We start from the raw sequence: 27,721 nt of genomic DNA, 5'->3' as shown, positions 1-27,721 counted from the left end.
CAAAATGTTAATTAATTTTGGGTGATGGGAGATAGAAATATGCTATGGACTTAAGTATTATGGACTTAATCTTTGAAGCATATATACAAAATGTTAATTAATTTTGGGTGATGGGAGATAGAAATATGCTATGGACTTATGTATCGCTCTGTATTTATTGCATTAAAAGCAGAAAACACTGAAAGAGCTTGCACAGAAGAAGGGGAATCTTGGGTCTGGGGTCTCGGGAGGGTTTGGGGAGGGGAATCTTGGGGCCTGGGGCAGCTCAGACCACTTAGCCTCTCTGCACTTCAGTTTCTCCAGATCCCTTTGAGGAAGCCCAACCGCCTAATTAATCCGCAAAAACCTTCGCTGACGTTGTTAACCACATTCACCTGGACGGTGACTCTTACCTCGCGGTGGCAAGGACCAAACCACGGGGGCACGCGGGGCGTGCAGAGCGGAACTGGAGTAGCCCGCAGGCCGGGGACCTAACCGGGATCTGCGCGGGGCAAGGCTCCCCGCACGGCGCGGCAGCGCCCCCACGTGGCCGTAGACCGCAGACGACGTACCCGGCAAATCCAAGGCGCCCACACGTGGGAACTGCAGATTCGTGTGTAACATCTGGGGACTCTTCTTTCCTTTTTAGGGCGGCGTTCCGACCGTAGATTTTGCTGCCGATCCAAAAAGGACGGTGGTTCCAAGGCACGGAAATGAGCCAGCGATCAAGACGCCTTTAATAACGCGCAGGAAACGCGAGGCTGGTATTGGGCATGCGCAAATCCGAGAGGGCGGGGCTATGGAGCGTGAGGCGCCACGTCATTAAACTAATATAGTTTCCACGGAAGCTTCTGTAACGGGCGGTAGCGTGGCCGAGTGGTCTAAGGCGCTGGATTTAGGCTCCAGTCATTTCGATGGCGTGGGTTCGAATCCCACCGCTGCCACACCCCGGATGGTCTCACTTTTCTTTTCCCCAACTATTTGTCATCCTCTCCCAATGCAAGTTCCATTTTTGCTCTTAAAAAAAAAAAAAAAAAAAAGGAATGGAGAGCAAACGCAGCCCAGGCCCTCATCTGCCCTAGCCCAGTGCACAAACCTAGCGATATCGATACCTAAAAAAAAAAAAACAGAAGTGTCTCATTTCCAAGGGAAAAGCATCTGAGATCATTTTAATAGTTTCCAGCAGGCTACCTACAACTTTTAATTATGACTTGGGTTAGGTCATAATTGGGAGGGATTCCTTCCCAATAGGGAAGGTTCCTTTCCAGCCCGCTCTGTGTCCTACGGGGAGCTCCAGCTGATCCCACAAATATCTGTTGGTAGAACGGGTGTCAAGAGACCCAATGGAAAGGTTGCGGCATCAGAGGGCCGGCCCCCCGTGGGGCTATCAACCTCGGAGTCCCAGCTTCATGGATCCATCTCATAGTTGGTCTTCAGGTTTGGCTTAGGGGCCTCTCATTTATTTATTTATTCAATAACTATGTATGAAAGGTCTCCTGTGTGCCAGAAACCGAGAGCATCCTGAGGCTACAGATCACACAAGGCAGGCAAGTCTACTCAACTCGGTTTTACAGCTGCGGTAAATTCAGATTACACCTGAGGAGTGTTCTAAAGTGCGTGCTAACCTGTCTCAGGGTCAACCGAGGAGGTGCCATTTCGCTGGGACTCGAAATTGAGGGGTTAGGTATGTGAAGGTGGAGAGGGGAGTCCCAGGAAGAGGAGACAGCAGGTGGCAGATCCTCGCGGCAGACGAGAGCTGGGCGAGTTTGAGATGCTTCAAAGACAATTCAGGGCAGCTGAGCAGAGAGCAGCGCAGATGGGCCAAGGGCAAGAGATGAGGTTGACCCCTTACCCACGAAGGCCCCATTAATGCTTTGAACCTCATCCTGAGGGCAGTGGAAAACCACCAAGAGGTTTTAAATGGGAGGGTGGCATGTACCAATTTGGGGTTCAGAAAGTTCCCTCTGGCAGCAGGAACAGGAGGGTCCATTCAAAGTCTACTGCAGCCGTCTTGGAGAAAGAAGAGTGACTTGTACCATGCTTGTGACCGTGGGTAGGACTGAAAGGGTGGGTCGGACAGATATTTTGGAAGTGATCTGACAGAACTCCCTGATGAGGATGTGAAGAACATGTCAAAAGTGATGACCAGGTTTGGGACTTGAGCCCCTGGCTGGTGGCACTGGTGGTGCCTTTCCTGTCCCTAGGAGGCAACACAGGATGAAGAGGAGTTCGTGGAGAAGACGATTTCAATTTGATTCACACTGAGTTTGAGATGTGGGACATGGGCTTGAGTAGGAGGTTGGGCACAGAACTCTGGAGGTCCAGAGAACATTCTGGACAAATGATACAGATTTGGGAGGTGGTGGAGACTGAGGCCATGGGAATGGATGGACTTGCTCAGGAAGAGCGCACAGGGGGAGTGGAGGGGCCAAGACAGAGTCCTGAGGAACGGAGGGCAGTGGGAGAGAGGGGACTGAGGAAGCATGGCCAGAGACAGGTGGAAAACAGGTGTGGTGTCCATATAGACCAAGGCGAGTATTGCAAAGAGGGGGTAGAGGGAATGTTGAACACTAAGAGGCTTGGCAAGATAAAGACTGAAAAATATGCATTGGACTTATGATTTACAGACAAGGTCAATGATGACCCTGATTAAAGTCATTTTGAGGGATGCCTGGGTGGCTCATGTCGGTAAGCGTCGGACTCTCCGTTTTGGCTCAGGTCATGATCTCAGGATTGTTGGTTCAGAGACAGGAAATGGGGAATCAAGGGAGAATATTTTTAAGATGAAAGAGACTATGAGGATATTTTTAAAATTTATTTGTTAGTGATCTCTGCACTCAACATGGGGCTTAAACCCACAGCCCTGAGATCAAGGGTTGCACATTCCTCCCGCTGAACCAGCCAGGCACGCTGAGATTGGAGGACATTTTAGACACCCAGCCTTGGGTTTACAACAGGAATTAGCTTCAGCACCCACAGTGGGAAACTTATGAATTCACCCTGATGATCCATTCGGATTGGAAAACCACAACAGCAACTCTGTTTTCTGCATTCATGTTGCTTCTACTCAGTATTTCCAAGTAAATCAGGACCTCCTTCTCTCAGAACGTGAGGTACAGAGGACTCAGAGGAACCTGAGTTACCTGGACAGCCTCTAAAATCCTCTGTCCGTTGGGTGGAGGGACCGCCTCCTTTCCCACTGGGTCAAGACACACGAAAGGAGCGAAGCTTTCTCAGCAGAGTGACCCACAACTGCCCCCAGGCCCCAACCATAGATATCCTGAGCCTCTGGAGCCAGGGAAACAAAGGACTTAGAGAAAGCCAGAAAACAAAGAAATTGATCTTCCTTTTGTTTTTCCGGTGGTAGCTGTGTTTTGGCAGAAGATAAAAGGTATAGAAGATTATTTGAACAGGGAAAGCCTGTGCTCCCAGCCCTGAGAACAGATTCCTCAGGATTGATAGAGAGGAAGGTCAGAAAGAAGATGGTGAGTTTAGAGGCATGTGCATTACCGAGAAGAAAGGGAGCCCAAGGGCTGCCGGCCCTAACGGTAGATGCCAGAGCTTGAAGGAAGCCCTGACATGGGGGGGGCGGGGCGGGGCAGAAGAACAGACATCACTGTGCGTGGTGTTTCATGAGCCTTGGCCAGCTTCCCCATAGGACTCCAGCTGCAGAGGAGGAACCCCCACCTCGTCCAATTCAAAGTTAGATATAACCCCAAGTTCCTCATCTACACAATGGGAACAATAAACCCAACTGTAGGGATGGCCAGAAGAACTAAATAAAAGCAGATAGATGGCATTAAAACTTCAAGCATTAAAACTCTCAAGCATTGGGCGCCTGGGTGGCTCAGTGGGTTAAGCCGCTGCCTTCGGCTCAGGTCATGATCTCAGGGTCCTGGGATCGAGTCCCGCATCGGGCTCTCTGCTCAGCAGGGAGCCTGCTTCCCTTTCTCCCTCTCTGCCTGCCTCTCCATCTGCTTGTGATTTCTCTCTGTCAAATAAATAAATAAAATCTTTAAAAAAAAAAAAAAACTCTCAAGCATTAAATGGACATAAAGGATTATTACTGAGCTTTAAAAAAATCGCAGGCATGTGTTCGGTTCAGTCGAGCAAAGAGGAGCATATGGTTCTTAGCTGCTTCCCAAACTTTCTTAACTGTTCTGCAGAGAGGGATACACTGGGGGTGGCCACGTTGGCTCTAACACATTCCCTCCCCTCCACCACAGGTGTTCTTTGGCTTGTGATGGTTTTCTTCTCTGCCGTAATGTGCAGGTGCCCATTATGATATATTTATACACAGATATTCTGGTACTCATAATTAATATCAAGGCAATGGGGAGGGGTGTTTCTGTGGAGAGCAAGGCTTGACGAAATTTTGTGGGTTAAAACATTAAAGATTATGGTGATCACCACTGCCCCCTTATTAATAGATTATGAAATATGAATATGTAGTATGAAATATGTAATATGAAATTACAAAATAGGACAAAAATAAGTTCTAACTCTTCCCATTATAATTATATTGGTACTTTTCCAAAAGGTCCAGTCCTTTAAAAAGCTATTTTTTAGAGATATAATTTACACAAAATATTAATTTCACATGAACCACACAATGTTGTGAAATGACCAAGTTTGGTTAACAGCCATCAAGACATAGTTACAATTTTTTCTTGTAAAGAAGATCTATTCTCCTAGCAACTTTCACATACATAATACAGTATTATTAACGATACTCACCTTTACATCACCGCGACTTATTTATTTTATAACTGGAAGTTTATACCTTTTGACAGCCTTTAAAAATTTTGTTTTGGTTTAGATCCTGGCTGGTACAGAAGAAGCCTGTGCTTAATAAGCTAAGTCAGCCCCAGGCTAGTAAGCCGGAAATCCAAAAGGGCTGTGGGCTAGGCAGAAGTCTGGGTCTCAGGGGTCCCTCCAACCCTGACTATCAACACAGAGGGAGATAATGCATGACTGAGTGAACCCAAAACATTAAGGTAGCAGCAGATCAAAAGCAACTCTCCTGGAATGAGTCTCTTCAAGACGATCTCAGGACAAGCACAGAGGAGCCTGAACGGCGAGGAGGGTCCGGTGACCCTAGACAGGCAGCATCAGACTGGGAAAACTGCAAAGGCTAAGGCTAGCCAGGCCTGCACTTGGCTGAAGGAGACTCTGGCCAGGCCCCAGGAACTCACCTTAGGAGGCGTGCCCGGAGAGGGGCGGGGGAGTCGGGGGAGGGCGGGGCTGTTGCCGAATTACAACGAGGACAGTGGAGGGACAAGATCCAGAGGGCGGGGCAGGGCCAGTCCGAAAGAGAAACGAAGCGGAGGGCGCCATCATACCGGTAGGGCCAGAAAGAGGGCGAAACCAGAGCAGGGGAGAATTCGGGGCAGGGAAGGGTGGGCGAAGGCCCGGAAGACGGATGAGGCTGTGCGGCGACCTGCTCAGTAACCCCGCCAGGCCCAGACCCAGAAGGCGGGGCCAGGCGGACCCAGAGGCGGTGCAGAGGCGGGTCCAAGAGCGGACATCAGGACAGGGGCGGGGTCAAGACGCAGGGGGCGGGGAGTGTGGGCGTGGCAAGTACATGAGGGCGGACCCAGAGGCGGCGCAGAGGCAGGTCCAAGAGCGGACATCAGGACAGGGGCGGAGTCAAGACGCAGGGGGCGGGGAGTGTGGGCGTGGCAAGGACATGAGGGCGGACCCAGAGGCGGGTCCAAGAGCGGACATCAGGACAGGGGCGGGGTCAAGATGCAGGGGGCGGGATCAAGCTCGGAGGGCGGGGATGTGGGCGGGGCAAGGACATGAGGGCGAGTCCAGAGGCGGAGCAGAGGCGTGCCCAAGGCGGAGTCAAGACCCAGGGGGCGGATCCAAGCCTAGAGGGTGGGGATATGGGCGGGGAAATGGGCGGAGAAAATCCGGAGGCGGGGCCAAGCCCGGAGGATGGAGCGGAGGCAGTAGCCGACTCCCGCCAAAGGACGAAGATCAGACGAAGGACCGCTGCCGGCCGAGCAGGTGCAGCGCCAGGGCGAGCAGCCCGAGCAGCAGCAGCAGCCCGAGCAGCAGCCGTAGGAGCGTCCGCGCCGTACAGCCGCAGGGCCGCTGGCTCGTGGACCGCACATACTGTTCCACGACGTCCGTGAAGCGGAATTTGTCTGGCGCGTAGCCAAGCTGGGCGCGGGCCTTGGCGATCTGGAAGGTGTGCGTCACGGCCACGCTGCGCACCTGCGGGGAGAGGCGGGGCGGCCGAGGGCCGAGGCTATGCGGGTGGGACGCGCTCTCCACCTTGTTTTACCGAAAAGGAAGAGAGGGCCGAGGTTTCCCTTTGGTCGCACAGCAGTTTCAAAGAACCCGTGGGCGGGATCTTGCTCCCGCGGTGCACGGGGAGGTTTCCTCTGTCCCTCCCATCTGCATTTTCCTCGAGGGCGTCGCCTCCAGGAGGCCTTTTCTGCAACTCCCCCAGCCTAACTGAACTTCTCAGTCCCCCAAAAGGGAAGGCCCCACCCCCGCAGTGTCCCTTCCCCAGCCTAGCAAGGCTCTGGGACTCAGCAGGCACTTGCACATTTTGGGTATGCTCTAGGAGAAGATGACCGCCCTCTCTGTGGCCTGGGTGCTGCTCTCCGAAAACACCACCCCAGGCAACGCTCTAGGCTTCTCTGGCCACAGTCCTAGGGCGCAGCCTTCTTTCTCCCATCCTGGTTAAGCTTCCCTAAAAGAGGAATTCAATTATACATAAACGATTACTCTCCAGGGTCTGGGCTGCCGTTTCTTCCCCTCTGCTGGGGCCCGGGCTTCAAGGGCAGTACTGATAGCTATCTATAACTGAATAGGCACTGTGCTTGGCCTTATCTTATTTAATCCCCTGAGGTGGTACTACCACCGTTTCCTCTTTACATTTTTTTTTCTCTTTACATATTTGAAAATTAAAAACAGAGAGGTTAATCGACTTGCCCAGACTCACACAGGTAACTCAGATTTCAGCCCATGCTCTTCCCTGCTATGCTTGGACTGGGAGGATGCCCTCCCGCCTCATTTCTTCCTCTCTTGTTCCTCAGGGGTCGGAGAGAGCCGCTCAATCCTCCCATGACACAGAAACAGCCCCCCGCCAAGCTGCTAGTCTCGGACACTTGTAGAGGAGAGGGCAATCTTGTCCCTTTTTGCCCCAAGTAGTAAGTTCAGGACCTTGGGGGATACAGCTGGGAGCTAGACCAGCAGGGTCCTGGACACAATGCCCTCAGGCTTAGATGTCACCTTCCTTTGGGAAGTCTTAACTTACTCAGAACTGGCTGAGGTGCCCCTTCTGTGTGCTCTGAAGTTCCTCATGGTTTCCTCCAATACAGCCCTTATTACAGTTGCCCGATTGACAAGCTTTCCTCCCCTTTGGACTGTGAGCTCCTTGAGGTAAGGGCTATGTTTTGCCTTCGCTACTCAGCACAATGCCTGGCACACTGTGGGCGCTCAAAAAATGTTCAACGAATCAGATTCTGCAACTGGAGGGCTGGTTAGTAAACCACAGATTGACCAGCAGAGGGCGCCAGAGCCACAGTGCCCAGAAACCTCCTTCGCTAAAGAGGGATCCCTTACCCCTTGGTTGTACAGGGAAACCTGTTGAGTGAAACCAGAGCGAGGGGAGCTAAGTCCCACCCAACCATAATTCAGTAGCACTTCGGCAGCTAAATCTACATGATTTTGATTCCTGAGTCATTTCACAAGTTGATGGTTAAGCTTGAAAGCATTTAGGTCTGGTATGGGTTCAAAAGTCAGCTCTGCTACTTAAACAAATACTCATGGGCAGGTCAGCCCTGTGTGTCTCATTTCCTCTGGAAATGGAGATAACTACATAATCTACAATGCAGTAGTGAAAATTAAATGAGATAAGGCACAATGCCTGGCGTATCCATCACTCAGTAGATGGCTGCTATGGTCACTCTCTTTTCCTCTGCTAGTCTGGATGGCCCAAAGGAGAAAGCACATGGAAGTCAGACGGCTCTGAGCTTGAGTATGAAGCCAATGCCAGAACCGTGTGACCCTGGAAAAGTCACTAACTCCTTCAGTGCTCAGTTTTTCATAAAACATGATCATAATCTCTTACCTTTCCTAATTTAGCAGGACATCAGAGAGAATCAGATGAGAACGTGAACTCAGAGGATTTTGCAAGTAACGCCAAACACTATTTACAATGTACATTAAAACACCCTCTTTAAGGGGTGCCTGGGTGGTTCAGTCCGTTAAGGTTCCACTCTTGACTTTGGCTCAGGTCATGACCTTAGGTCATGGTCTCAGGGGTCATGATCCCAGGGTCATGAAACTCAGAGCTGAGTCTGAGAGTTTCTCTCCCTTTCCCTCTGTTCCTCCCCCCACTTGCACATGCTCTCTCTAGATAAATAAATAAAATCTCTTTAAAAAAGTCCTTGAGGCACCTGGGTGGCTCAGTGGGTTAAAGCCTCTGCCTTCAGCTCAGGTCATGATCTCAGGGTCCTGGGATCAAGTCCCACATCGGGCTCTCTGCTCAGCAGGGAGCCTGCTTCCCCCTCTCTCTGCCTGCCTCTCTGCCTCCTTTGATCTCTGTCAAATAAATAAATAAAATCTTGGTTTCAATCACTTAAAAAATAGATTAATTAAATAAAATTTTTAAAAATCCTCTTTTAGGGAAGCCTGGGTGGCTCAGTCAGTCAAGCATCTGCCTTTGTCTCAGGTCATGTTCCCAGGGCCTAGGATCAACTCCCGCATTTGGCTCCCTGCTCAGCGGGGAGTCTGCTTCTCCCTCTGACACTCCCCCTTCTTCTGCTCTATCTCTCTCAAATAAATACATAAAATCTTGGGGCGCCTGGGTGGCTCAGTGGGTTAAGCCGCTGCTTTCGGCTCAGGTCATGATCTCAGAGTCCTGGGATCGAGTCCCGCATCAGGCTCTCAGCAGGGAGCCTGCTTCCCTCTCTCTCTCTCTCTGCCTGCCTCTCTATCTACTTGTGATTTCTCTCTGTCAAATAAATAAATAAAATCTTTAAAAAAAAAAAAAAAAGAAAGAATGAAGTGACAGGGATGAGGGACCGGAGCGCGCCACATCTCAGACCCGGAGAGCACTCAGCCTCAGCAAAAGCGCAGAGGTTGGGATGATTCCAAAGAAGCTGGTGCTAGATTTGGGCCCACCTGGAAGGTTCTGAGACCTCAGACAGCCATCCAGTTATGGCGTCAAAGGGGCGAGGGGTGGGGCCGGTGGGGGTGTGGACCAGGAGCTCCCCCAGCAGCGGCCCCCTTACCTCGCTCCGGGTAAGCAGCGGCGGGACGCTACAGATGGGCCTCAGGGCCAGGTGCAAATACTCCATCGCTGCAGCTGTGCGGGGAGAGAGGGGCCAATGACCAGGGCGCCTCCCTCTCTGGAAGCTCCCAGAAGGCCCTCAGGGGCAAAGCAGTTGGGGGCATTATTTGCTTTGCTCCGGGGAGTTGGGGGGAATCTCATCACTTTGCCAAATTCTCCTGTCCTTGGATTCCTTTAAATCGGCAGCTCTCAGCACATGCTGGGGTGCCTTGTTTGGCTGTGAAACGTGTCTCGAGTAAGTTGTTATTAACATTAAAGGACTGACATTTGAAAATAAATCAGAGCCGATTCAGTTAGCTCAGATCATGCCTCTTCCTCTCACTTCTATTGCGGTGCGGTCTCTTGCGGAGGAGAGAGAAGTCGGAGAGTGGTTCTCCATCATGGGAACCACCGGACCACTTAAAAAAAATGCTCACCCCCGCCTTCCTCTTGGTGATGCTGATGTAGCTGGTCTTGAGCTGAGGCATTTTGATATTTTATAAGCTCCCCAGTGACTCGGATGTACAGCCAAAGCTACGAACTCGGGGGCGATAGCTCGCTGGGAAGTGGAAACGCATATTTCCATTTACATCCTGTAAAACTACTAGAACCCCTGGCTGAACTCTTCCCACGTGGGGGTCAAAGAGCATCCATCACTGTGACCACGCTGGGCATGGGACGTCACCCCGCATGTGGGGCCTGGTGGGCAAAAATGTCAGCAGATCCCTGCCTTAAATGGCAAGCATCCCAGTGCATTTAAAATACAACTGATGGGGCACCTGGGTGGTTTAGTGGGTTAAAGCCTCTGCCTTAGGCTCAAGTCATGATTTCAGGGTCCTGGGATCGAGCCCCACTAAGGTCTTCCAGGAAGGCAGTTGCTTGTGATTTGAGGGTCACTGTCCCCTGGGCTGACAACTCCGTGCCTGACTCTGCATTTCTTTTTTTTTTTTTTTTAAAGATTTTATTTATTTATTTGACAGAGAGAAATCACAAGTAGATGGAGAGGCAGGCAGAGAGAGAGAGAGGGAAGCAGGCTCCCTGCTGAGCAGAGAGCCCAATGTGGGACTCGATCCCAGGACCCTGAGATCATGACCTGAGCCAAAGGCAGAGGCTCAACCCACTGAGCCACCCAGGCGCCCCATGACTCTGCATTTCGGCTGGAAGGAGGCGGTGACGGGGCGGTCGGGGGGTCGGGGGAGAGTAGAGACTGACCTGAAGAGTGAGGAAGCAGCTCCCCTCACCCCAAAGGCAGCCTTGACTTTGGGGTGACCTTGGGGTACAAGGTGGCCCCAGGGGACTGGCTGATGCCTCCCGCCACAGGCCCCAGGGCCAGGTGTGGACTCCGCCAAGCACAGGTGTGAATCCTGCCTGTCCCGCTTTCTCACTGTGGCCCAATCACACCCACCCTGCAGGGAGCACAGGGTTTATACCCAGCCAGGACGAGGGGGAGGAGGCTGCCGGGCCAGGGCGGGTGCAGCTCGGAAGACCCCGAGAGTGACGGTCTCCTGAGACCCTGTGTCCTCAGGGCCTCACAGCTCCGCCTACTCCTGGCCTGGGCCTGCCCTACTCCTGCCCACGCGCCTGGCGCACGGAGGAATTTTATTACATATTTTCCTCTCCTTACCTGCGAGGTCAACCCAGGAGGTAGGCACCTGGATCCAGGGCTCGCTGTATCCCAGCTTCTCAAACTGCAAGGAAACATGGCCTGAGATGACAACAGGTCTTCCGTGGGCCAGTGTGAAAATGTCACATGTTCCCTTTACCCTGGGGCGAGCGGAAGTAACGCCTGGCGTCTTGCCTGCTCACCCGAGGGGGAAAACACCCTGCGGCCAGCCCCAACCCCGTGCCAGACTTGAATGGAAAACTTTGATCTAGAAAAGTCAAGTAGGGCTTGAATGCATGGGTCGGTTGTTTTTGTTTAGTTTTGAAAGATTATATTTATGTGACAGACAGAGATCACAAGGAGGCAGAGAGGCAGGCAGAGAGAGAGGGAGGAAGCAGGCTCCCTGCTGAGCAGAGAGCCTGATGTGGGGCTCGATCCCAGGACTCCGGGATCATGACCTGAGCCGAAGGCAGAGGCTTTAACCCACTGAGCCACCCAGGCACCCCTGTTTTCGTCTTTCTCACATAGCACATCGCCTCCCCAATGCCCACCCCCAGCCACCCCATCCCTCCCACCCCCTCCACTCCAGCAACCCTCAGTTTGTTTCCCGAGATTAAGAGTCTCTTTCGGTTCGTCTCCCTCTCTGCTTTTGTCTTGTTTCATTTTTCCCTCCTTTCCCCTACGATCCTCTGTCTTGTTTCTCAAATTCCTCATATCAGTGAGATCCTATGAAATTGTCTTTCTCTCATTGACTTATTTCACTGAGCATAATACCCTCTAGTTCCATCCACATCATTGCAAATGGCAAGAGTTTGGATTTTTGATGGCTGCATAGTATTCCATTGTAGATATACACTACATCTTCCTTATCCATTCGACTGTTGAGGACATCTGGGCTCTTTCCCTAGCTTGGTTACTGTGAACATTGCTGCTATAAACATTGGGGTGCACGTGCCCCTTTGGACCACTACATTTGTAATTTTGGGTAAATACGCACAGGTCAGGAGCACCTGAGTGGTTCAGTCATTAAGTGGCTGCCTTCAGCTCAGGTCATGATCCCCAGGTCCTGGGATCGAGCCCCACATCGGGCTCCCCGCTCAGCAGGAGGCCTGCTTCTCCCTCTCCCACTTGCCCTGCTTGTGTTCCCAGTCTTGCTGTGTCTCTGTCATTTAAATAAATAAAGTCTTTAAAAAATATACGCATAGGTCAGTTTTTAATCTGGGATCATTCACATCATTTAGTGACTACTGACGTCTGCCTACAGCCAGAGGCACTTATCCAGGGAAGCCACTTTGGAAATCAGTCTGACGGTTTCTCAAGTGGTTTAACAAAAGAACAGTCTGGCAGCTCCTCCAAAGGTTCAGCAGAGAGCTACCACCAGGCCCAGCAATCCCATTCTTGAGTGCACACCCAAGGGAAATGAATACGTACATACACAAAATACATATACATTAACATAACAGCACCATTAGTCATAGTAGCCCCAAAGTAGAAAAACCCCAATTTCTATCAACTGATGAAAGGATTAACAAGATGTGGTATATCCCTAGAAGGGAATGTTTTCTGGCAACGGAACAGAATGAATACTGATGCAATGCAGGCTACACATGGACGGACTTGGAGAGCACAATGCCAAAGAACAGAAGCCCAATACATTGTATCACATGGTTCCATTTATAAGACTTGTCCAAAGAGGCAAGTCTACAGAAACAGAGAGTCGGCCAGGGGTTGTGTCGGGGGAGGGGCGAGGGACGGAGTAAAGGCATAATTTGGGGGGGGTCCTGCTTTGGAGGGTGAGGAACTGTTCTAAAATTGATTATGGTGATGCTTGTACAACTCTGAATATATTAAAAACCATAGAATTATGCGCTTTAAATAGGTGAACCGTACAGTATGTGAATAATATCTCAACAAAGCTCATTGATCTCGTTATGCCTGAATGTCTCAAGGACAGATCCTCCAGCCCGGGGCTGCTGGTCGACCCTTTCCAGGAAGCGCTGGCCCCAAGACGGGGTCTGTAGGGTGCTGGATGAGGAGGCCAGGGTTCTCCGAGGGCCCACAGCATAGGAAGCCCCAGGGCCAGCACCTCCCTCTGTGGCTCAGTCTACCTTCTACTTACCCCTTGTGGAGCTCCGTCGGACAGTATGGGGGTCACACAAGCAAACGTGCACAGGGCAAGTCCCCATAAATCAGGAGTCAGGCTGGGAGGGACTCTGGCAAATCAGGGGAGAACAAGGTTCCCTAAAGGGGAAGCTACACCCAGCTCAGCCAGTTCCAGTGTTGCCCAGTGGACACTATCAGCCAGAGCTGGTTTTTAATGTGAAAGCTTCTGATTTTCGGGACAGAGGAAAAGACTCCATGACAAGGAGAGAAGACATGCAGAATGCCTGACTTCTCACTCGGGGTGGGGGCGGGCGGATGCCTGGGCACCTACCAGTGGGGCCATCCACTCAAAGAGGTTGACACTCTCCCCATCGTTGATGTAATATGCCTGGCCGCTCTGAGGGGACACACAGGGAGGGGAACAGTCAGGCATCTGCCCCCCAGCCTGACGCCACCCTTCCAGATGGCTCAGCAGCTGCCCCGATCTCCCCAATTCCCCTGAGCAGCCACTGAGAAGTCATGGCCCTTTCCCAGCCCCGGGGACAGACCTGAGCAATTCCCTTTGAATTCGGGGGTGGTCACCCTGACTAGGTGTGGGACCTCCATAGAGTCACTCTTAACTTCTCTGTACCTCAGTTCCTTCATCTGAGAAATGGGAAGAAAACAACAGGATCTCCCTCTTGGGCTGTTGGGAAGATTACATGGGATGTCGTATATAAGATTCTTAGCATTTGGTGACCATGACTTCAGGACCAACACCTGTGTCACAGGGTCACTGCAAGGGGCTCTCTGTAAAGACCCTCTCACCCCAAGCTTCCCTGAGCCTACGGTCCTATGGACCACCTTGAGTTGGGGAGAAATGGGTGTGAGCCAGGAGTCCCCTGGGGGGCATGGGGTGCCCTGCCCGCAGCCGACTGGGTGGGGGAGGGGAAGGAGACTCACAGCCACGTAGCCCTTGGCCGCAGTGAGGGCCTCGGCTGCCAGCACGTGGGCCTGCACCAGATTGCGCACGTGCACCCAGTTCATCCGCGTCCTGCGGTCCCCGAACCGGAACATGAATAGCCTCTTCTTGATGTGGCTCTGGAGGGAGTGATAAACACAGACTCAGGCCTGGAGTGGCTTGGAGTACTATTTATATGATGATAACTCCCGAATTTCCAGCTCCAGGCAGAACCCTCTGGCCCAAACCCATGTCCTGACATCGCCACGTGGTGGTCACTTGTCCGTGTCCTGGAGCGAGCGCCTGTTCGAGTCCACCCCCACCCCCGCCCCCACCTCACTGGACAGCGCTGGCGGCTTGGGCTGAAACCCTGGAGCCTCCATCGGTCTTCCCTTCTCTGCACCCCTCGTCCAACCCATCTGCAAATCTCACTGGCTCCGCGATTTCACTCTGACCAGAACCCGCCTGCTTCCCACCGCCCGGGCTGCTGCCCCCTCCTCTCCCTGGAGACCGAAGCAGCCTCCGAACCTGTCCTCACTTCCACCCACGGTCCCCACGCTTGCTCTCCACACAGCCAGGGGGATCTTCCCGAACCTTCAATTCCGTGTCTCCCCGCTCAGAACCTTCTGCTCGCCCACCCTGCCAAAAGAAGTCTTGACAACGGCCGGAGAGGCCCTTCTGATCTGGCCCAGCTACCTCTGTCTGCTACGAACTCCCCTGCCCACTGAGCTCCAGCCCTGCAGGAAGCCCCCAGGGTGTGCGCCAGGCTCCCGTCTCAGGGCTTTGCACTGGCTGTTCCCTCCGCCTGGAAGGCTCTCCCTCCCACCTGGCATGATGCACCTGCCGCCTGCCCAAGGAGGCTCCCCGGCTGCCCGGTGCCCATACCCTGCCCCCACTTTCCGATTTCTTTCCATCGCACCTCACACCTTCAAACACTCTTCAGTGTTTATCATGTTTACTCCCCATCTCCCGTGAGAACAGAAGCCCCTCCAGGGCAGGGATGGTCTGTTTTGCTCACTGATCTGTGTGGCAAAGCCCAGAGCAGCGACCTTTCTCATTCCCGGGTTTGTACCCAAGCTGCCTACTTGTTTGAACTACATTTCCTCTCCCACCGCATTTCCTTGGTTCACTCTCTCTTCCCTTTCCCCACAGCACAGGCACCATCCTGGACCTCCCGTCGGCTCGCTCTGCTGTGCTCTTGTATTCTCGTTCTTTCCTCCGCACAGGCCCGGCCGCACTGGCTCCCTGACTGTGGCGTCTATTTCCCTGACCAGGCCGGGAGCGATCGGAGGAAAAGGCCCACAGTCCCTCGTAGCTGTACGGCCGGCACCTGACTCTGGAGGGAGGCCTTCTAGAGGAAGACCTTGTGCTGACAGCATGGGCTGAGCTCTCAGGCCCCCGGGGAGCCCACAGGCTCCCTCTGCCTCTCCGGGATCGTAGCTCTGGGACTCCCCGACCTATGCCTAACCCAGGCAGGTGCACACGGAGACCTTTGTTCCTGGTGGGTCCGGAGGGGTAGGGACATCTCCCAGAACTAAGTCCCAGGCTCGCGATGTTGCTCCACAGAGAGACTGCGGGCTGCAAGGGCCCCCGATCCATTCCCACAGCAGCCAGGCTCGTCCTGAGCCTCAGGCCCAGGGCCAGGCTGACATACCGCCACTCGGGGCAGGTGCCTCTGCTCTTCGGGCCCATAGATCCCTGGGGGCCGGAGCACACACGTCCGCAGAGTGCCTCCTCCTAGGATACAGGGAGGGGAGGTCAGGGGCCTGGGGAGGGGTGGTCCAGGAGGGAGACACAAAAATGCTGTCCAGACCTCCTGGTCCTTGCCTGGTTAGCAGGAAACACAGACCCTTGGGGCTTCCTTATTCAATTAATTATTCTCAGTCATCTGTTAGTCATTTAACAAACAACATTCAGAGGATGCCCAACTTCTACCCCTAGCACTGGGTCCTGGGAATCCAAGGATAACCAAGACGAGAATCCAAGGATAACCAGGAAATGGTCCCTGCCCTCACGATGCTCACAGGCCAGTAACAGAGGTAAGACCTGGGTGTGCGGATGTACACGGCCCACGAGAGTTCACCCAGCACTCGACAGACGTCATCTCATTTACTCCCTTCAGGGTCAACTGTGCCCATTTTACAGTGCACTCCGTCTTCCCTTGGGGGCTCCTCTCTCTCTGCACAAGGTCTTAGGGGGCTGTCAGTCTGGATGCACTAGAAGTGTCACCGTGAGGTGGTGGCCATGGGACCCAAGCTGGGCCAAGGATGTATTCACACCCAAGAACGTGACTCAGCATCACCGACACCGGGGTCTGAAATCCTACGAGTGGGTTCATCCTGAAGAGACTGGTCGCCACCTCCTGCTGCCCAGTCCCTGGGGCTGCCCCGACCCTATCCTTTCCGAGCCCTGGTGGTCATTTTTTCTGGAAGTATATTTCCCAAAAACGATCCCACATCCTTCTACTACAAGTTCCTTTTCCCAGCAACTCAGCCAGGGCCAGTGTCATTGGTCAGAACCAAACACCCTGACTGCCTCCCCGCCAACATCCCCACTTTACAATGAGGCCAATACAGTGGGTTGAGGGGCGGCCCCCGAAAAAGATAGGTCCATGTCCCGGAATCTGCGGATATGACCGTATTTGGACACACATGTCTTTGCAGATATAATGAAGGATCTCAAAATGAGATCATTTTGGATTATCCGGTGAGCCCCAAATCCAACATCTTTGTAAGAGACTCACAGAGAAGACACATGTGGACCCTAAGAATGCGGGGGGCCACTGCTGAGACCAGTGCTGCTGAGACCGGCAGAGTCTCCCCTAGAGCCTTTGGAGGGAGAGCAGCCCAGCTTGATCTCAGACACCTGGCTGTGAACTGAGAACCACGAGAGAAGACATTTCAGTTTTAAGCCACCACGTTTGCCGACAATTGTCCTATTTGCCCTGAGCTGAGATCAGCAATCCTGGGGCTCCGCGTCAGAGACCGGGGCCCTCCACGCTGAGTTAGAGGCAGAATCTCAGGGACCTGCTTGTGTTCGCAGGGACTGGAAATCACCCAGGGTGACCATGGCTGGACTCCTGGAAGGCAGGTATCAGGTGAGCTTTTCAGTAAACAGTCTGCGGCTAATTTTAAACTCTGGGTCCCCTGGGCATGACAGGGGGAGGTCTGGTTGCAGCGGACACTGGCCGGCGGGGCGCTGGGCAGCGACCTCAAGGAGGGGCGGAGCCCAGGGTATCCGTGACTCCTGAGCACGGAAAGCTGGGGATGCTCATATAAATAATTCTTGGCCAAAGGATTAAGTGTCTGGTTTGCAGGCTGCTGGTCCGGCCAGGGAAGGCCCCAGGCAGAGAAGAGAATTCAACCACATAGCGCCAAACCCCTGGGAAAACCCAGCTGGATGAGTGTTTGCACTGGGGTCAGGGGTCAAGGCCTGACAGGTCCAGGGTGCCAGGGCAGGATGGGGAAGATTTTAGGGAAAAGAACCCATGCTTGATGGCTTCCTGAGCTGTGGCAACAGTGAAGCAGGATGGTTCAGCTCCAGGCTCTGGTGTTAGATTAGACCCTCCTGGTATGGGGGGGCGGTGGGGGGGTTCAAATCCCACCTCTGCCACCTAACAGCTCAGGACGTCTGTTCATCCCGCAGCCCCGGCCTCCCCTTTATAAATCCACAGATCATCATTGCAAACATCCGCCGCTCTTCAAATCTACCTGGCTCCTGAGTTTTTATACTTTAGATAGTAAGAGAAACCACGTTTCCGGATTCTTTTTCATTTCTGGGTTTTGGAAAGCGAATAGTGATAATCTGGACAGCAAGGAATTTTTCTGGATCAGTCTGGCTCCTGAGTTGGGAAAGCAGGGACCCCTCAGGTTCTTAGTTCACGCAGAGGATGTGAAGCGTTACTGAGAACTCTGCACATAAAATGAGCATGTATATATACGCATGCTTAGCGAAATAAGTCAATCGGAGAAAGACAACTATCATATGATCTCCCTGATAGGAGGAAGTGGTGATGCAACATGGGGGCTTAAGGGGGTAGGAGAAGAATCAATGAAACAAGATGGGATTGGGAGGGAGACAAACCATAAGTGACTCTTAATCTCACAAAACAAACTGAGGGTTGCTGGGGGGGAGCAGGGTGGGGTTATGGACATTGGGGAGGGTATGTGCTACGGTGAGTGCTGTGAAGTGTGTAAACCTGGCGATTCATAGACCTGTACCCCTGGGGATAAAAATATATGTTTATAAAAAATAAAAAAAAATTTAAAAAATGAGCATGTAGGGGCACCTGGGTGGCTCAGTGGGTTAAGCCTCTGCCTTCGGCTCAGGTCATGATCTCAGGGTCCTGGGATCGAGCCCCGCATCAGGCTCTCTGCTCAGCAGGGAGCCTGCTTCCTCCTCTCTCTCTGCCTGCCTCTCTGCCTACTTGTGATCTCTGTCTGTTAAATAAATAAATAAAATCTTTAAAAAAAAATGAGCATATAAAACAGGGCCAGGAAGTGCTCGGCAAATGCAAACTGTCCATATTCCTTTTTTTTTTTTTTGCCTTTTTAAACAGTGCCTGTTATTATTTTATTCTCATACGAGCTCTTCCAGGTGGATTCTATTATCAACCCCGTTTTGTTACAGATGAAGAGCCCGAGGCGTGGAAAAAAGTATATTGCCCAAGATCACATTACAAAGGTAGGAGGTGGTGGGGCCTGGATTTGAACTCACCTCGGCCTGAGCCAGGGTGTGGGAACAGTCACTGTGTCATACTGACACTTCTCTGTGTTCTTTTTTTGCTTTTAAGATTTTTTAAAGCGTGCCGAGGTGGGGGGGACAGAGAGAAAAGATTTTTTTAAAGATTTTTAAGATTTTTTAAAGCGTGCCATGGGGGCGGGGCAGAGAGAGAGAGAGAATCCGGACACAGACTCCGCACTGAGTGGGGAGCCCAACGCAGGGCTCAGGCCCAGGACCCTGAGATCAGGACCTGAGCCAAAGTCAAGAGTCTGCTGCCTGAGCTGCCCAGAGGCCCACCTATCCCCCTTCTAGCACTGCTTCTCTGTGACCACAGGAGGGCGCCGCAGCCATATCATCCAGTAATTTATTGACCTTGGAGCCTTAGAGCCCTCGCTTGCATGGGCCTTCTGCCTTGCTCTGCCTCATCCCATATTCAGGATTCTGCACTCTGTTAACCTACAGAACATACTTAAACTGGATCCTCTCCTACGTGGCAGAATAAAGACCCACTTCTATCTGGCCTTTTCCCTCACTCAAGATGGTGAGTAACACGAGGGCAGAGACTGGACCGGACTTTCTCAGGACTGTATCCCCAGTTGGGCACACGGCAAGTGCTCAGCATCTGTGGAGTGATGAGTGACGAAGGTGCTGGGAGCTGTCCTTTCCAAGAAAAGTGAGCCTCAGAGACACAGAAGCTAAAAGCCAGACCCCCCCCCCCCCATGCACTCTGGTACTCACCTGGGAGAGGTGTTCCGTTGGCCATGAGGGTCAACTGGTCGGCGATGGCTTTGGTTCGTGAGTAGTGGTCCATGTGCTGCCGGGGGACAGGGACAAGAGAGCCACCGGGGCAGGGTTCGGCGCCCCTGCTGGCACCGGGCCGGCCCCTCTGCTTCAGACCACACAGGGGTGGGATTCTGGGGCCTCCCCCTGGGAAATGGCCAAGTCCGAGCCCCAGGGCCGTTCCTTTCCCCTGGGGTAGGAGCCACAGGAGCAGAGTGTGGAGCAGTAACAACAAGCAGGGTCCCTCCACTCGGGGAGGCTCCTGCCGGCCCCCAGGGCCTGCTCTGGGATGCGGGCGGATGCTGCATGTGGCCTGAACAGACTTCTCCCGTGTAGTTCTGTAGCGCTCGTGGCTTTCCCCATAACATCCCACTTCCTGCTCACCGCACCCCCCCTGGGGCAGAGTGGTCAGGCCCAGCTAAAGAAACAGAGGCTCAGAGGAAGGTGACTTGGGCAGAGTCCCACAGGTCGAATGTGGCTGGGCTGGCTGGAGGCCAGGTCTGTGTGATTTCAAAACCCCTGCTGCTGGCGTGACCCGCGGAAACAGGAGATGGGTTGTGCTACTCAGTTTTGGGGACCCCTTCTTCCTGGGACTCACCCTGAGTTGTGAGGTTGACCCGTTTTCCACCCATCCCGACCCTGTGGCCTGGTGGTGGTGGGGGGGTGTCCCAGGCCCTGTGGCCCCGCCCTCCTCTCCTGGAAGGTAGGTACCTTCTCCAGTGGGAAATATGGCACAGAGTCCTCATCACCCTGATCTATGGGCTTCCCGCCGAAAACGACGTTGACGGTGCTGGTGTAGATGAGCCTTGGGACCCGCCGACGGACACAAACTGCAATGACAGGGCACAGGGCAACACACACACACACACACAAAGCCCATGTGAGTGGGAGTTTTCTGAGGAGCTGGGACCCCGTCTTGGACACACATCCTGGCCCTGGGGTCGGCCCAGAATCCAGAGGCGCTCAGGCGGGAAGGGGTGTGGGTCACGTCCCTGCTCTGTGGGGCCCCAGGGGCCAGGCTGGCTCACTCCTTCCTTCTCTGGGTGGCCGTAGCCCCCGAGCTACCTTTCTGGGGACAAGTCTGAAGAAAGTCTCACTCGAAGGGGACACACACAAAAAAGACACTCTAGAATCAGAGAGAAAAACAGGACAAGGCAAGACATGTCCAGAGGCCGCAGGTTTGGGTCTTGTATTTTGGGGCTTCATTGACTTTTCTAATCCCAACTCCCTGAAACGCAAACCCTGTGCTGCTTGTGTCCCCAGACATGCTGTGGCCATGCTGACCCACCCCAAATGGAGGCCTGGGCAGGTCCACAGTACAGTGAAGATGTGCTGCCCACAGGCCCTCCGCTGGCGTAGGCAAGGGGAGGGGAGGAGGGATCCCCCTCTGTCCCCCTGCCCTGTCCCCAGAGCTGGGCCTGTGGCAGGAAAGGGGACAGAGCAGGAAACACACAGCAGGTCACACGGAGCTCTGAGTGCCTACCACTGATCACCAGTTTGGTGCCTCCAACATTTATAGACTCAATCTGCTCTTTTTGCAGCTAAAAGACAAGAGGGAGGTAGGAGAGTCGTGGTGCCGCTCAGGCCTGGTCGCGGAAGGCGGTAAGGCTGGGCTTCGGGTGGGGCCCGGCGGGGATGCAGACTGTCCGGTCTGGGCTCAGGAGCAGGGGTCTGAGGGGCCCGCAGGCAGGGCAGGAGCCCTGGGCCCACCATCCGCCCCCCTCCCCGGGGAGGCCAGCACACAGCTTCATCTCCCACCTGGTCCTCCGCTCCCCAGCCTGCAAAGAGAGGGCAGACCCCCTTGGGCGGTCAGTAGGAGTGAATACACCCACGGGAGGACCTGGGACCCTGGGACGGTGTGTGACACAGAAAAGGGACCCAAAATGTGTGGGGTCATTTCCTCACTCTGGAAGTCTGGATTTCCTTGGCTGTTGGACAGGGGTGACACGGTCCCTGCTCTAGCGAGGTCGGGGTGCAGAGTGAAAATAAAAACACCCTGTCTACACAGAGAAAGCTGCTTGTGTTCCCCGGGACAGGGCGAAGCCTTTACACCTCGCTTAATTCTCACAATGAGAATTGGAGGTGGGTTCTGTCTCAATTTTTAGACTATGAGTTTTTTTATTTAATAAGTAATAGAATCACAAAGTTAAAAATAGTTCAAATGGGGGCATCTGGGTGGCTCTGTCGGTTAGGGGGCTGACTCTTGGTTTCAGCTCAGGTCATGATCTCAGGGTGTTGGGGTGGGGCCCGGGGTTGGGCTCTGTGCCTCGCACATAATTTGCTTGAGATTCTCTCTCTCTCTGCTCCTCTCCCTCTGCCCTCCTTCTCTCTCAATAAATAACCAACTAAAAAAAAATTAAATTAAATAAATAGAATATTTTTAAAAAACCCTCAAACAGTGAAAAAGGTGTACAGAAAAAAGGAAATTTCCTTCCCACTCCTGATTCCCAGCCTGCCCCCAACCCCCTAGCAGAGGCAACCGCTGTCACAGTCCGGGTATTTCTAGAGAAATCTATACTTAACGAATATCAGCACACACATACAAATGAGCGTGTAAATATTTATCCTAGTTTCTTCCTTTTTTTAAAAATACGAACAGGAGGGTACCAAACACTGTTTTTGTGCCATGGAAATTATTCTGTTATCAGCACATTCTGATAGAACTTCAGTGTGTGGATATCTTAGAATCTATTTAAATAGTCCTTACCGGACTGGCATTTCTGTTCCATCCTGTGTTTTGTTATTATGAACAAAGCGGCAAGTGTAGGCGTAGTGTGATTTCGGAGCCTGAGGGTATCTCTGTGTGTTCGGACAGGCCCCCTCACACTGAGGAGGTTCTGACGGGAAAGCCAGTCCAGACGTGGACACAGAGGCTCAGAGAGGTTAGGTTAACTCGCCCTAGGTCCCACAGCTGGAAAGTGACAGAACTAGCATTTGGCCCCATGGCTGCAAAATGTGGGCAGGGTTTCGTGTAAGTCCTTCCTGGATCAGGTGTCCCCCATCCAAGTACTAACCAGGCCCCACCCTGCTTAGCTTCCGGGATCGGCCGAGATCGGGTGCGCTCAGGGTGGTTTGGCTGTAGACTTTTCTGGTTTAGGTGAAAGGTGATAACGAACACGCGGCATGGTGGCAGATGGGGTCAGGGGGCATGTACGTGGGAAGAACCAGGATCTGAAGCTTGATCTGTCTAACTCCAGCTGCTGTATGCTCACCTTCTCAGCACCGGACATTCCATAGGACGCCACGTGGAAGACACAGTCCACCCCTTCGAAGGCACGGTACAGGGCTTCTTCATCGCGGACATCCGCCTGAAACAGAGCAGGAAGACACGGGGACCGGAGGTTTGGGTCCAAGGCAGAGATACCAACTGTGCATCTTGCCAGGTCCTAGCCCTGGTCCCCTGACCCCACCCTGGCCAAGCTCCTGTAGGAGAGGCTGTGGGGGCAGGAGGTACTAGATGATTCTACAGAGTGTCACTGGCTTCAGCGTCACTGGCCCCATGTATCAAGCTAAGTCGCAGGGGCTGTGCTGGCTGTTTTAAGTGCGCTGTCTCACTGACTCCCCATTGACCTTCGTGAAGCCTTCCTTCCCTGGATGAGGACACGGAAGCTCCAAGACGTGGAGCCTTGTGGCCATGGTCGCCCGGCTGCAACAGTCCCACTCCAAGAGCCTGTGCTTTTCACTGGCCGCACATCAGACGTTGTCCCCACACCTCCACCATGAGCTGGGCCCCCACCCGTTCCCCGAGATGCTTATCACTGCACCTGGATGAACTCGGTCCCCGGAGACAGCTCCCACTGCGGTCTGCGGAGGTCGAGCAGTAGGACAGAACTGCCACTCTTGGCCAGGCTGGAACCCAGGCTAAAGCCCAGGTAGCCTCCTCCTCCGGTCACCAGAACCTTCTGCCGTGGGGCCTGCATGTGTGTGGCCTGAGTCTTTAGCTGCGGGGCTGATGTGGTGGCTGTCTCTGGCTCACTGGGTTTGGGCCCAGTTCCAGACCCCCTTCTGGGCCGAGGCTCTACCCCTGGTCCAGGTAATGGTGCAGCTCCTGCCCTAGGTACCGGCCCAGGGATTGACCCAGCTCCTGCCCCAGGCCCCAGACCCGGCCCAGGTCCTGATGTAGTACCAGGCCCTGGCCCAGGTCTGGACCCAGCACCAAGCTCTGGTCCAGTTTCCAGAACCACACCATGTCCTGGCCCATGTCCAGACCCAGCACCAAGCCCTGGTCCAGGTTCTAGAGTCACACCGGGCCCTGGTCCAGTTTTCAGAACCACACCAGGCCCTGGCCCGTGTCTGGACCCAGCACCAAGCCCTGGTCCAGGTTCTGGAGACACACCAGGCCCTGGCCCAGTTTCCAGAACCACACCAGGCCCTGGCCCATGTCCAGACACAGCACCAAGCCCTGGTGCAGGTTCTAGAGTCACACCAGGCCTCGGCCCAGGTCCTGACATAGCACCAGGCCCCAGAACAGTAGCAGGCTCTGCTCTAGATCCTGAAGCAGTACCTGGCCCGGGCCCAGGCCCTGACTCTGACCCTAGGCCTGAGACTCCTCCCCAGGCCTGGCAGACAGGGCAGCCCTTCTCACCCTGGCCTGCAGCTCTGCAGGCCTCCGGGGAGGAGGCTGCTGGGTTGGCCTTCATCCTCTCCTAAGCCGTGCAGACCGAGGGATCTGTCCACCTGCAGAGAAAAACAAAAGAAAGGATATTCTTGAGTTGTCTAAAGTCATGTGGAGTAGCAGGCTAAGGGGAACTCCTGGTGGGGCTCAGAGACACTCTGACTTTCCAGGGAAACTGCCCCTTTCAGAATTTTGAGAACTTTCAAGGTGCTGCTGCCTCCCTTAGAAAGAGTCAGAGACAAAGGCAGTCAGGCCTTGGGCTTTACAGCTGGGGAAACTGAGGTCCAAAGTCACAGTTCATGGCTGGAGTTTACACCAAGCCTTCCTGATTTCTCTACCAGTTCCCTCAAATCCCAGTTCCTGTGTAGCACCAGAGGAAGACAAATCCAATCAGGCCCAGGGGAACCTCACCAGACTGGGGGGTGACTGCTTTGTGACTGGGAAGATGGGGACGGAGGGCTTCCTGGAGAAAGAGGGGGAAGGCAGAGGAGGGAGAGAAGGAGAAATATAGAGGGAAGAGATGAGGAGGAGGAATCCACATGGGATCCAAAAGGGCCCTGTGCTCAGAAACTGGCGTGCCATTCCAAGTGTCGCGCGGCCTCTCCCCTGAAAGCTGCTGCCTCCGATTCTCCCGGGCCTGCCCGCTGTGCAGGGGGCTGGCACTACAGGTCTGTCCAAGCCCTCTGCTGGCTTCAGGGTCAGGTGTGTGAATCCTGAGGTCCGGCACCGAGGGTCCTGCTGTCCTCACTCCAGACTCCAAATGAGCCGGGCTGGCAGTCACTGTCCCCACCACCGTCTCACCCCCACCCCATGCCCACCCCCACTCCACCTGAGGACAGGGTGGGCACCAGGGGCCAGATAATCATCACTGCCAGTAACCATGGCAGCAACGGTGTCCGGGGGGCCAGCCATTGGCCCGGCCCTGTGGACAGAGACAGGTGTCTCTGGCCTGCATGATGCCGACTGGGTGTAGAAAAGAACCGAGTGACTGAGTGATAAGCCCCATCGTTGTTGCTGGTGGTGTCGTGGGGCCGGGACCCTGACAGCTATAGGGACTCTTATCATTTAGTCTTCGTTGTCACTGCCCTGCTCTTCAAAGTTGCCGGGGAGGGACCCGGTCCCACCCTGCACGAACGCTGGCGAACGCTGGCGAACGCTGGCGAACGCTGACAACTTACGGGTTTAACAGTGGGGAGACACACCAGTATTTGGCTGCCACCAGCCCCTGGACTGACTTCTGATGAGTGCAGCTGGGACCTATGTATCTGGAGATTTCCATATTCAGTTTTTTTAGCCCATAATTTGCTACCCACTTGAGAACAAAGGAAAGAACTATTATCTTGGGTAATAGAGGCTTAAATGAATGATGGTCTGATTCATCTACTAAAACCCTGTGTTTGACATCTGTCTCGTGCTTAAAATGGGAGGTTCTTAGGTCCTCACCGGGCATCCGTGGCTTGTGCCCTTAGGCAAAAGCCTTAAAACCTCACTGCACCTCGATGTCCACAGCTGTAACATGGACCCAAACAATCCTGGCTGCTCCCTCCGCCTCACGGGGTGGTCGCGAAAGCCCAGATGCCAGAGCCCTTGGCGAACCACCGGCACGCCTGCTCCTGGAGGGCCTCGTTCACTGCCGCACCGGGAGCAGTGCCGGCGCCCGCAGGTCGAAGCCGCTGCTGACTGCTAAGAGCTCTTCTGCACCTGGGACCCCCGGGCTGACCCCAGCCGCGACGGCACTGTATTCTCCTGGTAGTCCTGGGCACTGGAGGCTACTGTTCCCATCACCCAGAGCTGGAAACTGGGGCTCAGAGAACATTCACGAACTTTGATGGCATCTCAATAAATGGGTCGGCCTGGATCCAGGTCACTGGGGACCCAAAGTGGGGTTTGGTGAAAGGAACTGGGGAAGGGGCGTCAGGGACCTACCCTGTCCATACTGCCTCGTGGGGACGGGCCGGAGAGGGTGCTCTGCACTCAGAGAGCAGCCCGGCCCCGCAGCTCCCGGCGTGTCCTCTGCGGACGCCCCGCCCGCCGCGCCCCCTGCCTCCGCGGCTCCCGCAGCCCCCGCGGCACTCACCCGGCCAGGCTCCCGCGGCGCTGCGTGCTCGCGGCGCTGCGCCCACCGTCTCCGCGCCGAGCCCGCGCGCAGCGGGGCGGCCGCCTCCCGGGGCGGAGCCGGACGGGGCGGGGCGGGGCGGGGCTGGGATCCGGGACCGCCCCGTGCCCGCCCCGTGCCCGCCCCGCGCCGCCCCGCCCCGCCTCCAGCTCGCGGCGCGTGAACAGGTGCGTTGTGCGGCACGGCGGCCGCAGGCTCTCACGGAGGGGAAACTGAGGCTGGTCAAACAGAGAGGGGGTGCAGGGGGCCTAGCTGCTGGTGGGGAGAGGACGCAAAGCCCCTGCAGGCCAGGCCTATCCTGCCGCACGGGGGTCCTAGAACCCCAAGAAACAATGTTTCTTTCCCCCTTCCCCTCTGTTTACAACACAGTAGTTATGTTGAATTGTGTACCTGCCCCACCCCCACCAAATTAACGTGTTGAAATCCTACCCCCACCCCCTCCCCGTACCTCAGAGTGTGACCTTGGAAACAGGCACTGCAGATGGGATTAAAAATAGGGTCATAAACAGATCGCCGGATATCCGCTGAGTGCCTCTTAATAAAGTCCTGTGATCTGCAGGAAAAAAAAAAAAAGGTCATAGAGAGCAGGGCCTAGTCCAATAGGACATGTCCTCGTGGAAGCTGGAAATGCGGGCACAGACGTGCACACAGGGAGCGCATCACACGACGATCGGAGTGACGCTGCCACAAGGCAAGGAAGCCCGAGAAGCCAGGAGGGAGGCCTGTCACAGACCCAACCGAGGGCCTTCGGAGGGCGCGGGGGCCTGGCCGGACCTTGACTTCAGCCTCTTCAACTGGAGACGGTCCGTTCCTGGTGTTTCATGCCAGTCGGTGTGTGGTACTTTGCCATGACAACACCAGCAAAGCAAGACAAACCCCAGAGGCCATTTTCCCTGTGTCTGTAGAGGTGACACGGAAGGGCGGCACCCGAGGCAGTGACCAGACTGAGATCCACTGAGGCAGGGGCTGTGGTCACTGCTGCCTCCCTGGGCCCAGCAGGGAGACCCGCCAAAGCTGTGACTTGACAAGCCTCAGTGAACCATGCTTGGCTTCATTTGTTTTAAATAACTGATGAATTTATACTTCCTTCTTGAAGATCTAGAACATTTCCTGCACCCCAGATGTCCCCCCTATGCCTCTGACGGCAGGCTAACTACTATTCTGACTTCTATTGCCGAGAGTTTTGCCTGTTCTTGAACAGGATGTAAATGGAATTGCACACTGTGTACTCTTCTTTTGCCAGCCTGACATTGTTCATAAGATTGAGGCATCTTGTTGAATGAAAAAGACAAATATCCTAAATATTTCACATTTTTTAAATTGTGGTGTAGAAATGTACACCCGTACAGATATATCACAATGTATTTGTCCGTTCTACCAGTGATGGACATCGAGGTTGTTTCCAATTTGGGGTTTTTATGAAAAAATATGAAAAATGTTTGGTTCTTATGAATAGTCTCCTAGAAATCTTTTTTATTTTTATTTATTTTTAAAGATTTTGTTTATTTATTTGACAGAGACAGAGAGATCACAAGTAGGCAGAGAGGCAGGCAGAGAGAGAGGGGGAAGCA

At 53.9% G+C, this 27,721-nt stretch overlaps 1 protein-coding gene, 1 long non-coding RNA gene and 1 other non-coding gene across 3 annotated transcripts in view; 1 reads left to right on the top strand and 2 right to left on the bottom strand.

Annotated features, from left to right (window-relative positions):
- The window catches only part of LOC132027188 (uncharacterized), a 2,983-nt gene extending 2,245 nt beyond the window's left edge, over positions 1 to 738 (bottom strand). The window contains exon 1 of the long non-coding RNA XR_009407082.1: positions 393 to 738. This is a non-coding gene — a long non-coding RNA (uncharacterized LOC132027188). The remainder of the gene's footprint in view (positions 1 to 392) is intronic.
- Positions 739 to 841: 103 nt separating this feature from the next.
- TRNAL-UAG (transfer RNA leucine (anticodon UAG)) lies at positions 842 to 923 on the top strand. The gene has a single exon. It is a non-coding gene; the product is annotated as a tRNA-Leu (tRNA).
- Positions 924 to 4,513: 3,590 nt separating this feature from the next.
- Positions 4,514 to 26,193, bottom strand: SDR42E2 (short chain dehydrogenase/reductase family 42E, member 2). The gene is made up of 13 exons (XM_059415100.1): positions 26,112 to 26,193; positions 24,005 to 24,096; positions 23,184 to 23,368; positions 22,632 to 22,727; positions 20,903 to 20,960; positions 20,131 to 20,249; positions 19,378 to 19,453; positions 15,572 to 15,654; positions 13,920 to 14,057; positions 13,309 to 13,374; positions 10,896 to 10,959; positions 9,234 to 9,307; positions 4,514 to 6,201 (listed from the first exon to the last, which is right to left on the bottom strand). The coding sequence occupies exons 2-13, from the start codon at positions 24,057 to 24,059 to the stop codon at positions 5,962 to 5,964; spliced, it is 1,254 nt and encodes a 417-aa protein (XP_059271083.1). The 5' UTR covers positions 24,060 to 24,096; positions 26,112 to 26,193; the 3' UTR covers positions 4,514 to 5,961.
- Positions 26,194 to 27,721: the final 1,528 nt, after the last annotated feature.

This window comes from Mustela nigripes, chromosome 11 (assembly GCF_022355385.1).
Source record: "Mustela nigripes isolate SB6536 chromosome 11, MUSNIG.SB6536, whole genome shotgun sequence".
In the NCBI taxonomy this organism is placed as follows: Eukaryota; Metazoa; Chordata; class Mammalia; order Carnivora; family Mustelidae; genus Mustela; species Mustela nigripes.
The sequence above is the reverse complement of the archived record's forward strand: the minus strand, read 5'-3'. Positions and strand labels throughout refer to the sequence as shown.

Coding starts and splice junctions, on each gene's coding strand:
- SDR42E2 (XM_059415100.1), bottom strand. CDS start 24,059: ATGAAGGCCAACCCAGCAGCCTCCTCCCCGGAGGCCTGCAGAGCTGCA. Junction 20,250..20,902: donor CACCAAACTGGTGATCAGTG/GTAGGCACTCAG, acceptor CTGTCATTGCAG/TTTGTGTCCGTCGGCGGGTC. Junction 15,655..19,377: donor CAACGGAACACCTCTCCCAG/GTGAGTACCAGA, acceptor CCTGTATCCTAG/GAGGAGGCACTCTGCGGACG.